Source organism: Ambystoma mexicanum, chromosome 11, assembly GCF_040938575.1.
Source record: "Ambystoma mexicanum isolate Mex_15411 chromosome 11, UKY_AmexF1_1, whole genome shotgun sequence".
In the NCBI taxonomy this organism is placed as follows: domain Eukaryota; kingdom Metazoa; phylum Chordata; class Amphibia; order Caudata; family Ambystomatidae; genus Ambystoma; species Ambystoma mexicanum.
Window position 1 is genome coordinate 477,859,984 of NC_090934.1, and position 13,578 is coordinate 477,873,561.

The 13,578-nt window shown below is 48.9% G+C and overlaps 1 protein-coding gene across 1 annotated transcript; it reads left to right on the forward strand.

Annotated features, from left to right (window-relative positions):
• The first annotated feature begins 5,400 nt into the window (after positions 1 to 5,400).
• Positions 5,401 to 7,340, forward strand: LOC138503522 (uncharacterized protein C11orf96 homolog). Its single transcript, XM_069623320.1, has one exon. It carries the CDS (start codon positions 6,010 to 6,012, stop codon positions 6,382 to 6,384), a length of 375 nt encoding a protein of 124 aa, XP_069479421.1. The 5' UTR covers positions 5,401 to 6,009; the 3' UTR covers positions 6,385 to 7,340.
• Positions 7,341 to 13,578: the final 6,238 nt, after the last annotated feature.

Below are 13,578 nucleotides of genomic sequence, written 5' to 3' on the forward strand. Positions count from 1 at the left end.
AGCGCCCCCGGTGCGTCTCCACATCGACGAATCAATCAGGCCCACAGCCCTGAAACACCGGCGGATACCCTTCCACCTCAGGGAGAAGGTGGAGGAAGAACTCCGATCTCTCGTCAGCATGGACATCATCGAGAGAGTAGAGGGGCCGACGCCATGGGTCTCCCCGATTGTGGTGACGCCCAAACCGAAACAACCCGGGGCGGTCAGATTATGTGTGGACATGAGACTGCCCAATGCAGCGATTAAGAGGGAAAGACATATAACACCGACCCTCGATGACATCATTGGAGAACTACAAGGCGCCAAGGTCTTCTCCAAACTGGACCTGAGAGCAGGGTACCATCAGCTCGAGCTCCACCCTGACTCGAGATATATAACAACATTCACGACGCATGATGGCCTTTACCAATTCAAACGCCTAAGCTTCGGGGTCTCGTCAGCCGCCGAAGTCTTTCAAAATACCATCAGAGGGGCCCTAGCAGGTCTCAAAGGCGTGTTGAACATGAGCGACGACATCCTGGTGTTCGCGGCCTCGGAATCGGAACACGTGAAGAGGCTGGAAAGCACTCTCCAAAGACTGAAAAGTCTAGGCCTCACACTACATCGGCAAAAATGCGAGTTCTTCAAGGACCGCGTAGGTTTCTTTGGCTTCATCTTCCATGCAGCGGGTGTATCCCCCGACCCAGCCAAAATCAAGGACATCAGGAACGCTGCCGCCCCACAATCCCCCACCGAGGTGAGAAGTTTCTTGGGAATGGTAACATACTGTGGGCGGTTCATCAAAGGGCTAGCGTCAACGGCAGAGCCACTCAGGGCGCTGACGAGGAACGACACAGCATGGAAATGGGGCACCGAGGAGCAAGAGGCATTCCAGACACTGAAGACCGCCCTGTCCGATGGCGACACCATGGCGTATTTCAACCCTAGGGTGGAATCCGAGGTGGTGGTAGATGCGAGTCCGGTAGGGGTTGGGGCGGTACTACTGCAACCGGACGAGCGTGGCAATATGCGTCCTATTGCATATGCGAGCAAGGCCCTCTCCACCACTGAAATGAAGTACTCACAAATCGAAAGGAAAGCACTAGCCATCCTGTGGGGCTGCCGCCATTTCCGCCTATACATTTTGGGCAAGCCTGTTGTGGTCGTGACGGACCACAAGCCGTTGTTACCGATACTAGCCGGTGTGTCATCGAAACCACCACCCAGGATCGAACGGTGGATGCTGGCGCTGATGGAGTATGGGGTGAGACTGATATACAGGCCAGGCACAAACAATCCGGCAGACTATCTATCACGTCACCCCAACAAAGAGGATCCGGATACGGACATTGGCGCGAGCGACTGTCACGGACTGCTGTGTCAAGTGGTGGAAGGATCCCTTCCGACGGCGATATCAAGGGCAGTCGTATCGACGGAATCGACCAACGACGAGGTCTTCGACATCGTCCTAAGGGCAATAAGGAGCGGTGACTGGAAAGAGGTGCTGCGGGACAATTCGCGCCGACTAGAAGCGGCCCAGAGGGACCTCCAAGCGCTCTGGAAGGTGCGAGAGGACCTCTCCATCTCAGACGACGGGCTCATACTGAGAGGCCACCAAATTGTCGTGCCAAGGACGCTGAGGACCCGGATGGTAGAGCTAGCGCACGTCGGCCACCAGGGAGTGGTCAAAACAAAGGCACGATTAAGAGCCAAAGTATGGTTCCCGGATTTGGAGACAATGGTAGAGAACTTTGTGAAAAGATGTCTAGCGTGTCAGGCCGCGACCCCAGGCGACAGAGCTCCGCCGATCCAGTCCATGGAACGCAGCCAAAAACCATGGGGGACGGTACATGTAGACTTCGGGTCAACAGGACGGGGCATGTACTTTCTGGTAGCGGTGGACCAATGGTCACGTTACCCCAAGGTTGAGATAGTTGAATCAACAGCGACTGAATTCTCAACTAAGGCACTAGACAAGATGTTTGCTACACACGGGTTCCCAGACCTCATATGCTCGGACAACGGCCCGCCATTCACGGGCAACCAGTTCGCCTCCTATCTCAAAGAAAGAGGAATTCAACATCGCAGGGTGTCCCCACTCTGGCCACGGGCCAACGGGGAAGCCGAAAGGATGATGCGGACCCTCAATAAAGTCCTACGAATATCTGCCAGCAGCGGGGCTGACCTGGAGAAAAAGCTGGTGGAATTTCTTAGGGAATACCGCACGACACCCCACCAGTCCACGGGAGTGGCTCCCGCGGAAGCACTATTTGGACGATGCCCAAGAGGACTGCTACCGGAGGAGGAAGGTCGAACACCCGGAGCTATTGACAATGAGAAGGTTCGGGAAGAGCGAATCAGGCGCAACGAAAAGGAAAGTGAACGACGAGGGCTACAGGAAAAAGAAGTGCGGGTAGGGGACACGGTGTTGGTCAAGAATCGACACTCGGAAGGCAAACTGTCCCTCCCATTTGAGCCCCGCCCGTGGAAGGTAACACACGTGAAGGGCACGATGGTAACGGCGGCCTGTGATCGGGGGACTGTTACACGCAACCGGTCATTCTTCAAGAGAATTGAGAACCCAGTCGAGAATGGAGCACCGGAGGAAGACACAAACACGGAAGAACCACACACCGATCAAGGCGAGAGCGGGCACCAAGCCCCAGCAGGAGCCGGGCTCGGCTGTCCCACGCGGCCTGAGACCCCACCGCGATATCCAGTCCGCCGAGAGCGGAGGCTGCCAGGATATCTCAAGGACTATGTCCTGGACTCGGGAGACTAAGCCGAAGGGACCTGATGGGACGTAAGTGTAATTGCCAAAGGCTGTGTTCAAAGCCACCAAGTGCATTGGGGACCAGGCACCCCGCAAGTTTATGTTCTATTTTAGTTAAAGTTGAAAAGGGATGTGACGTTCCGAGTCATGTGTAGCGCACATGCGCGAGCCTCGTTGTGGCCCGCGCATGCGCGGCAGCAATAAAGTGCGCCCGTGCGGCAGTTCCCGCCGGTACGCGGACGAACCAACATCGCGTCCCGCGTACTCCTTGTGTGCCTGCATGGATGCGTGTGTGTGTGGGTCCCCGGGGCATACATAACACACATCTGATCTATATAACTGCTGGGTTGTAAAATGATGCATAACTGTAGTTCTATGAAGAGCTTTTGCTTTGCTTGTTGTTACAGGCTTTGCTACACTCTTTTTTTAACCAATCGCAGTGATGCAATCAATAGATCTTAGGTTATGTTGATTTATACTGCACACCGCTACCATGCATGTAGTTATGGACAAAAAGGTTGGAGGTTTGAGGCTATGCTAGAGAATGGCAGCTTAAAATGTGGCATTACAGCAGTGGGCACCCTCCATTTCCCAAAACCGAGACATGGGGCCTCAATACAACTCTGGCGGTAGCTGTGCCGTTAAAAACAGCACAGCTGCCGCCGGAGTTGCATTTTTTCCGGCACCCGCGAATGGGCAAGAACTGGGTCATGCCGAGCTCGGCGGACCCGGTAATTGCCCATTTGTGGGTGCCGGAATCAAGGGCGTCCCGATCCCCATTCTGCCCCATGGGGGATGGGGAGGTCGGATGCACCGGCACATTCAGAGTTGTGCTGGTGCATCCGACATGCTCTGCTCGTAGGTGCCGTTACACCCGCCAGGAAAAACCTGGTGGGTGAGACGGCACCCGCGAGCAGAGCTCGTAGTATGGCAGTCCGGGAACTACGGTACCGGCATGCTTACCAGTACCGTAGTTCCCGGACCGCCATGGTTGTAATGAGGCCCATGTAGTTTTACTCCAGGGATGGGGGACCCAGGTCCTATTTCCGGGATGATCCCAAAAACCGGGACGTCTGGTCACCCTAACACTGGTAGTATAATAAGGCACATTGGTTATCTCGAAGTAGTCGGTGGGAACGCGGGCGTGGGTGCTGCAAGTCAAGGTAGGTGGCAGACCTGTCCGTATGTTCCTTTTCTGCCAAAACTGGGACTTGACCATTGATAGAACTGTGTGTAGATGTTGGTCGTGTAAAAGCCAGGGTGGGTGGTGTAAATTAGAGTGGAGGTGCCTTGACAGAGAGTGGTGTCAGTGCGGTAAAATAAGAGGCGAGGTGATGCAGGACAGGTTTGTGGTGCAGCCAGCCAAGTTGTAATATCCTAATTTACTGAAAAAGGTTTGAAACACACTGCACTGATAGAGCTGGGTTTGCCCAACAGCACTCTAAAAGCAGGGAGGCGAATAGCCAAAATGGAGGTGCATCTGTGTGCCGTGGGTCTCAGTCCTCCAAAATCAAGGGGGCAGCAGATAACGACCGAGCTGCATTGGCAGAGCTGCGTGTGGGCCACAGTACTGCAAAAGCTAAGTGTGGCGTTCTCGGGTGGTGAGCATTGTCAGAAGTGTGGGTGTGTATCTGTGTGTGGTGTATATAAGCACAATGCAAGGAGAGGCCTGTCGGTCACAAATGGAAGTGCATTGACAGATCTGTGTCTGGATCTCAGTGCTCTACATAGTGTGTGCGAGTCAATCACAATTGTGGCACATTGGCAGAGCTGTGTGTGGACCTTGGTCCAGTACAATCGGGAGAGGGCTGCAGCGTAACATGTAGGTTTGTTCTTGGAGCTATGTGTGCATCTCACTGCTATACAATTAGGGGGTTGGATATCAGAAATGAGGTGCTTTGGCGGAGCTCATTGTGGGTCTCAGTATTGTGAAAACAGGATAAGTTTACAATTTAGAAACTAGCATTGGCAGCACCCTATACGCATACACGTACTGTAAAGCAGCGAGCTGTAGGACAGAAGTTGGGTGCATTCGCAGAGTGCATTGGCAGAGCTGCATGTGAGTCTTAGAACTGTAAAAGCAGAATACTGTAGGACAGCATTGAGGCTCACTGATAGAGCTCTGTGTGAGCCTCAGTATTGTAAATTAGGGCTGCAGGCCAGAAAACGAAGTGCATTTGCGGAGCTGACTGCAGGACAGCTTTGAGGCTCACTGACAGAGCCCTGTGTGAGCCTGAGTATTGTAAACTCGGGCTGCAGGCCAGAAACGAAATGCAAATGCAGAGTTGACTGCAGGACAGCATTGAGGCTCACTGACAGAGCTCTGTGTGCGCTGCAGCGCCTCAGTATTGTAAACTAGCGCTGCAGGCCAAAAAACGAAGTGCATTGGCCGAGCTGATTGTTAGGCATTTGGTGCAGAGAGCCCAGCAGGAGCTGTGCTTTCTGCGGGGTTTAGCTTTCAACTTCAGTAGTTTATTTCTCAACAGTGGTGTCGAAATGTGTTAACGCGAAACACCTGCGACCTTCTGGCGACCCCTGCTTCGGATATATAAAAGAAAGATCTGAGCGTCCCCTTCCAGCGTTCCCGCCGGCGGGCTGGGGGTTCCGTTACGTGCTGGACTCTCGCACAATGTTGCCAAACAACGTCAGATCCCAGGGGACGTCAGCGTCTCTTTCCAATCTGAGCCCGCCCCCCGGGGTGGGGCGGGACGGCCGCATATGTGTACATAATGAGACAGTGGAAGAGTAGGAGCCGGCCAAAAGCGAGAGCAGCCCCGAGCACAGGGCACGAGCAGCGACCGCGCAGCAGCCGCCGAGAAGCCGCGGCCATTCCGGGGGTGTCGCAGGCAGGGCAGCTGTCCAGCAAAGCCTCTCCCCACCAGAAAAAGTGGAGCAGCCCGTGGCTCCTGTGGGCTCGCTTGCCACGTGATTCTTTCGACGGTGTTTGGAGCGAACCGCCTCTTCATTTGCCACCCTGAACATTGAGTTGTTGGAAGTTAACTGCCGCAGAGCTTCATTACTCTTTTATTGGTGACAGTTCTCAATTTGAGCAAACCCTCAATTTCATTATATAATTGAGTTCTTTTGGAGGACTCAAGGGAGAAGACGAAAAGTGCGTGGTCTTCATTCAGCAGAGAGGATAAGGAAGGACTTTGGAAGGGCCCAAAGGAAGCCCTGGAACCGGGCCTGTCCCTCCTCGCCCAGAGCCAGACGTCTGATACGCACTGCGCCTACAGAAGAGGGCACTGTTGAAAGTCATGTCGACCAAGGAGGCAGAAGTGCTGGGCATCTGCTCCAACTATCAGGCGGTAATGCCTCAGTTTGTGTGCAAGACGGAGGAGTTCCCACAGCCGATGAAAGCCAAGGTGCTTAAAGGGAAGGGCAAGCTGCGAAGAGCCCGCCAGTCCAGGTTCAAGACCCAGCCGGTCACCTTTGATGAGATCCAGGAGGTGGAGGAGGAAGGGGCCTCCCCCACGGACGAGGAGAAGGCCAGGAGGTCTTTTCTGCAATCGCTGGAGTCCCTGCGGAGAAGCACGCAGAACCTGCACCTCCAGCAGAGGGAGAATAAGCTGAGCAGCTCCTCCAAGATGAGGCACAGCCTGGACTCCAGCGACTCAGACTCTGCGCACTGAGGAGGGCCGGCTCAGGTCCTTCTGGGCCCTCAACACCTCTATCGAGGTCTGGGGACCCAGCAGCACAGCGCATGACCGGCCCCTTTTGTGGTAGGAACCCATGAAGAGGCAGAGGAGACTGCTCAGCGCAGGAGAGCCTAGAAGTGATTCAGCGCACAGTCGTGCTCCACAAGTCAACCCGCTCGCTTGGAGCAGTATCAAAGGGCGCGCATGTCACAACCTGCTCGGCGGGACATTGGACTGCACAGATGCTGGGACCAAGGTGCAGTGAAGCCCATGGTCTGTGATTGCTCGACCCCAGTGATCAAGGATGGCTGCCCTCAACAACAGACCAAACACTGCTCTCTAAAGCCCCCCTTTGCCCACCAGCAGCCCAGCTAATGTTCCTAAACTTCCAAATTATGTTTTGGGGGATATTTTGAGTCAAGTACAGGCTATTCTGAAAGGGCGGGCCCAAAATCACTTGTGACTACACGTGGGGTTATGGCAAAAACAAACGCAGATCAAGAAAGACAAATTAGAAACTTTTCACCAAAAAATGTAAAGTAGTCATAATAAATGAGTGATCACCCTGGAATGGAGTCGTAACTTGCCGGGGGAGCCACAGATGCAGTGACACTTGCGACTCAACAAGGAACACGTTTGAAGCCACATTGAATCCAAGCCAGAACTCCGGCAACAGACTCCGACAAACCAAACTTTTTATGTTGTGAAACCTTTGCCAACATATCTGTTTCATTGTCACAATCCAGTGTCATTTTCTAGCAAGTGACTTTCTCTACCTATTTCTAAACTGCCTTTCAACTGTTTTTATGAAGAAGAGCAAGAGGTCAGGGCTAATGAACATTTTAGATATATTTTCTATTTTTCTGGTCTTTTTTAAATGCTGGCAGCGGTAACCAAATCTGTCTACCCAATCAGCTGTGATATTTTGATTAAAGAAATATATATATTTACATTGCGTGTTTTAGTAGTGCCTTGCTGATAAGTGTGTGCTGCCTTCTCCAACCGCAATGACAGGTACCCGAACCCCAACCTTAGGGTGTGTTGTCAGAGCAGTGCATGCACCTTTTTTGGCATATTACAAATGTTTATTATTTTATATACCACCTGCTACTGGCTTTTCGCTCATTTCTAAGTACTCTGCCATCAATGGTGAGGGAGCCAATATGCTTCGTCGAGGATCACACAATGTGGTCAAGTGTGGAAGCCAGTGTTGGAACTTGAGTTTCCAAGAACCAGAGTCAGTATCGTACTCACTAGTCCACAGCACTTCCATTTTTTTTATCATGCTTCTGAGGCTGTATCAAAACACTTTAAAGCACAGGTAGTAAACATATCGGGAAAAGCATTACATTTGTATTTATTTTTTAATTATTTACCCACACATTGACTACCCATGGCCAAGCTAATCCCTATGGCCATTCCCATCCACTTTCTGCCCGCCCTGCCCAAAACACATCGTCCCCGGCTCTCTTTGTGCTAGCTTTATCAAGTGGCAACATCAAACGTTGTGCTCAAAGTGCACGTCAGTGCTATTTTAAAGCAGTCTTCTGAGAGTTTGTGGCTTAATTGGTGCTGTAAATTTGCCACTGGTGAAATGTCTTAACCAAGTGTACCTTCACCCCCTTGATTTATAAGTACTATGCATGTGAAGTCCTGGTAAAAACAAGCTTGGCGAAGCCAAAACTTTAGGGTTAGATTAGATATTTAATCCGCATTTGCCAGACTCTGCTATCATATGCCCAGGTGCTCGCACCATTTTGCAGCTGCTACCATTAATGCCCAGATTGTACCATTACAGCAGTGCCTGGTAAATGCGTACACAAAACTGTTTTCATTGCCATTGCTTATCTTTTATCGAATGTCTGCCGAAGACTGAGGACAGGGTGCTTGATATCACTTTTCAGACAAGGGGGTTTACCAGACCTCTTCCGATGGGCTATTAATATCAGCACGACGAAACATGCTCGCCTCCCTCCCAACCGCACTCAAGGTCTTTGCTCTTTTGCAAGTGTTTATTTACGACGTCACATGGAAATCTTACCTTCTCCATGCCGGGTGTGTACATCGAGGACTACCAGTTCCAGAATGCAAAGCGATATGGGCTAACAGTGACGACTAGCTGAACTTCAGAAAACTGACGCAGGATAATTCGAAAGTCATTCTCTACACACACAGAACCAACATGTGTAGTTGCGCGCGCATGGATAGCAGATGGGCCTTGAAAGAGGGCGGTTTGATGGCACTCGCCAATAAACAAACGTGCAGGAGAGCACACCCTCTAGCTAGCTATGGCAGAGGCATTAAAAGTGTATATGCTGCGCTCTTGAAGACCACTGCCATAAAGTATGGACGGGACGCTTTCTCAGACAAACCTTTGCTTCGTAGGCAGCAGCACGCAATTTGGGCAAGGAGGGAACACACTTATCTGCACCCGCCAGCACTGACTGCTAGAGTGCCTCCGAAGGAGAGGGGCTTGGGTGGGTAATACGTAATAACATATTCTGAGCCTAGTAAAATAGCTCAGTTAATAGAGCATTTACTGTAGACTGCTGGGTGAAGCTTCAATGTGGCATTTTCCATTGCCCAATGTCGACACCCGCTTTTTCGGTTTCTAAATGTAGATTCAACATATAATTGAGTTGAGTGTCTGTGATACGCGTTGTTTTAGTGCTGAGAGGCAATTGCAGTTGCGGTGTGAGCATTGATACCAGTTTTCCCGATACACACACACATCAAATCCCCATACCTCAAATGACTGATCTTTTAAAATTGGGAGCGCTTATTGCTTTGGGTAACAGTTGTAAGTTTACATGAGCCTTCTAATATGCATTTAGAATGTTAACCTAATCAGAGAACAGGAGCGGGAACACCGCTCGTGTATGCTGGCAATGTGCTGAGGGTCCGAGCAAGTAAGTCAAGTAGTTTTGAAAGTGTACATTTGCATTTATGTGTGCATACAAGGGGGTTTCTGAGTGCGTGTGTATGCATTTTTTTGCTTGTAAACTTGTCTTTGTTTATATGTATGTGTGCATGTAAGGGGTTGTCTGAATGCACTGGTAAATCAGAGAGTATATGTTGTGTATATGCATGTGAATGAGAGCGCGTATGCTGTATTAATGTGTGTGTGTGTGTGTTTGGGGGCAGAGAGCAGAGCTCTACTTTTAGGGGGTGCTGCTGGCTACTTGTGGCATGGCATTTTGTACTGGGAATCAAGGTTCAAGCAAACACGATTAGTGTTATTATGTGGGTAGGCTGGGCTACATTGGTTGATCAAGTCTGGGCATGTTTTCTTACAGTGGCAGGGTATTTTCTACTGGGAATCAAGGGTAAAGCAAACATGATGATTGGCCTACTTTGGTGCAGCCATTCTAGATACAGTTTCTTAACTGTGGCATGCCTTTTTTTTTACTGGGCATCAAGAGTAAAGCAAACGTGATATTACATGGCTAGACTGGCCTACACTGATGCAGCCAGTCTGGATATATTTTCTTACTGTGGCATACCATTTTTTACTGGACATTTAGGGTACAGCAAACATGTTAACATGGCTGGAACAACCTACATTGGTGCAGCCAGTCTGGACGTGTTTTTTCACTGTGGCATATAATTGTTTACCGTCATCAAGCATAAAGCAAACATGAGTGTTCTTATGCATTCATACTGGCCTGTTTGTGCAGCAAGTCTGCACAAGTTGTCTTATTCTGGTATGGTGGGTGATACAGGGAAAGCCAGCAGGACTATGAAGTGCTTTACATAAGATTTAATAGTTGTAGTATTTTATTGCTTTTTTTTTAAGTTGGGAGTAAAATTATTTTTAAGGAGTATAAAATGAAGTCCTATTCCCAATGGGAGTATTTTAGAGGCTTCTAAAATATGATTAAACTGTAAAACAAAAATAGTTTTGTAATACATATTTATGTGAACCTAGTTACTCATGCACAGAAAACGATACATTTTTACCATATCAGATCAGGCAGTAATAATAGTAGTGTTTCCTCCTGTGGTTTCCGTCTACTACTGGTCCAAACATAACCATGGAGCTGTTTGGGTGGAAGCTGATGCGTGTGTTTACTATTTTTTCTTGGGAGTATATGTACTTCCTTTTTTAATTATTTTTAGGGGCTGCAAGTGGCTGATGCACCCTTTATCTGTAGAGCTGGGAGTACGTTCCCATTTGGTAGTACTACCATATACTGGTGCAGCCTGGAAGTACATTTATGGGCACCGCTATCATGAAAATGTTTGTTTATACCGGCATGTAATGTGGGCAAAGCAAAGGCATCATGAAAAGCTGTTGGAAAATGCTACTATGCACTGTTGGCGACTTGCCTCTATTGGATTTGTTCATGTGTTACCCTACAGAACTGGTTGCAAACTGTATGGCTTTTTACCTAGGTTTTCACAGAACCCGTGCTAAAAAATGCACCATTTTAACCCATTATTTAAAATTTTGTATTGGGGGCAGAAACCCCTAAACTTTACTTGGTTGGTTTGGGCTCCATCCACACGCTCGGTCACTGCTGCATATTCGTAGGAAACCAATTACGCCTCTCCTGCCACCACTGGGCTCGAATCAGAGTATTGCTGACTCAGCCTCCCATCTTTCTGAGGTCCATGTAAGGAGTACCATTTAGTTGTGATTAAAACCGGCTGCTGTTACACAGCCCAGTAATACATGAAAGATTAACAGAGCCAATAACAGGGCAATCCAAATAAATTCGCACTATTAATGCGCATAACAGTCATTAATGAGCATTACAAGTCTTAAAAAAGAGGGTGAAATACCAACAATGAAAAGAAGCCAGTGCACTTGGCCAAAGTGTTCCACAGAACCTTAGTACGACCATATGTGGGCATATCCGCACTATGAAACTAGAACAAGAAAAATGCCGGATCGGTTGCTCACTTAATACGCCCAGAGCTTCCAATCGCATATCACCCTATATACGGAAACAGTTGCTCAGCGGGCTGATGCGCCTGCTGCATGGATCTATGCCTAACCTGCTGTTTATCTTGGCCGAGATAATGGGTGGCATCGAGTTTAGTGACGCAAACTTTCATTGCTACGGCCCTCTGATAATAATGTGCTACAAACAATGCTATGTATACGATTCCTTTTACTTTGACTTTTCAGGCGGTGGGTGTACAGAAGAAGGGTAAAGGAACCCCAGAGAGCACCCATACGTGCTGTATTATTCCCATTAAACCTGGGTTGAGAGTGCTAGGCGGCGCGGGGTTTTGCGGGTTAAACCTGGGGTAAGCAGGCCGGGTGTCTAAATATTTAGGCTGTAAGCTAAACCTCCCAGAGGCGTGTGACATGCGGTCTGGAGGCGTAATTCAACATGGGCTTGTTGAGATATTGCAGGCCCCTCCAGGGAAAACCTGACTGGCACCGGGGGCCAAGGAGCTGCCAATGTGGTGACCACATCCTACAGGGAAATCGGGGGAATTCAAAGCTGCTGCCTTCTAAAGGATGTCACCAGCACAGATTGTAAACACTAATGTGCTTAAACAATGTGTATCATCTGTTTACTGCAACAAGACACATACTCGGGCTCATTGATGAACCATGTACTTTCGTGTTTCACAGCATAACGCAAGGCCTACAAGTTCCATAATGCAAAGCGACGTTGGCGAAAAAAAACAGGCTGGGTGCAAAATGTCACACATGATAAGGGACCATTTACAGCAGTGGGCACTGTACTACATGCTTAGTCCATTTAAATTGAAAATGTAAGCCCCCTCATTTTTTGTTGTGTTTTGTGCAGTTAGGCACACAGAGGCTCGGACTGGCCTGTAGGGCAGTAATGCAATGCCCGAAGTGAAACTGGCCTACATACTTATGTAGGCCAGTTGTTTTGATCACATTATTTTAGTCAACGTGGTCCAGAATGATGGGGTATTTCACTGTACAGCTGATGTTTTACTGTAAACATGTTTTTTACAATGCACAATTTGCAACACATTTTACCAGAAAACTCCTCTTTGGGTGCTACTCAAACAGCCTGTCATAAAAGGAGCAAACTGCAATTTGCGACTGTGGGCAACTTTTTCATTGGTGCCCCAGCCAACTTTATACCCGAGTGCAGCCCTGGGCACACAAAATGTAAACACTGTACTATTTGTAACAGTGTAGGCACACACAGATAGTGAGCAATGCATTGTTTGCATCTTGTTCTAATGAAGGCACACACACACACACGAAGAGGGAGTAGGAAAGTGAGAAAGGTGATGTCCTGTTGGCAGCTTTAGTTCGGTTTTCACAGTGTGCTGAGCTTCGGTGTGAATATCGGAATCCTCGTGTGCTGTTGGTGTGACTTATGTGTTGTTAATTTGTTGTTGCAGTGTGGTGAATTGCCTGCGGTTGGTTTGCTGTGCGAGAACGTGGATGTGTGGATTTTTGTGTGAGTTAAGTATGCAGAAATGTGAGGTTTTGGGTTGGGTTATATATCACTTAGTCCTTATAATTTAGTTTATGTTGGACTTAACCACTACACCTTGATTTAGTTGGTGACAGCATAATATGCCACACAGGTTAACATGACCCATTCCATTTGGGAGATGGTAGTCTAGTCCTGGTTTTAACTTTGCATTCTAGGACTGGTAGTGGATTTCACATTGTAAACAAAGGACTGCAAGTCCCAGAAAGCAAAGCTAAAACCAGACCTGAACTAGCATCTCCTGAATACAATGGGGCATATTGACATGTATTCTGTGCAACAGAAGACCAGCCTAATAGTAGTAAAAAGTCAGTATCTGTGGAAATTCACGAGTGCCCAGGGAATAGGGTGGAGGGGGGGGGCCACAACAGCTATTCGTCATGTTTGCGCTGCACTCCTGTCTCCACCTTTCCCAGCACTCGTCTGCTGTACCTCTAGCATAGCACTCCTCTCTGCTGTTCCTAGCTCTGCCATTCACCTCACTCTACTCCCCCTTCTCAACCCCAACTCACCTCCCAGACCTCTACTGCACTGCACTAGATCAACCTTTCTAAGCAGTGCCACTCTCCAGCATGAAACCATTATGGATATAAGGGTATACCGTTAAAGATACCGTGAACAACTTAATTGAACAATAATAACTGTCTCGTTGTTTATACCGTTATACCATTTATACCGTTAAGTGTGCTTTTCAGTCTGATTTGGAAAGGCTGCAGTAAGCAAGTGCTGTGCAGTCTTGGTCTGGCAC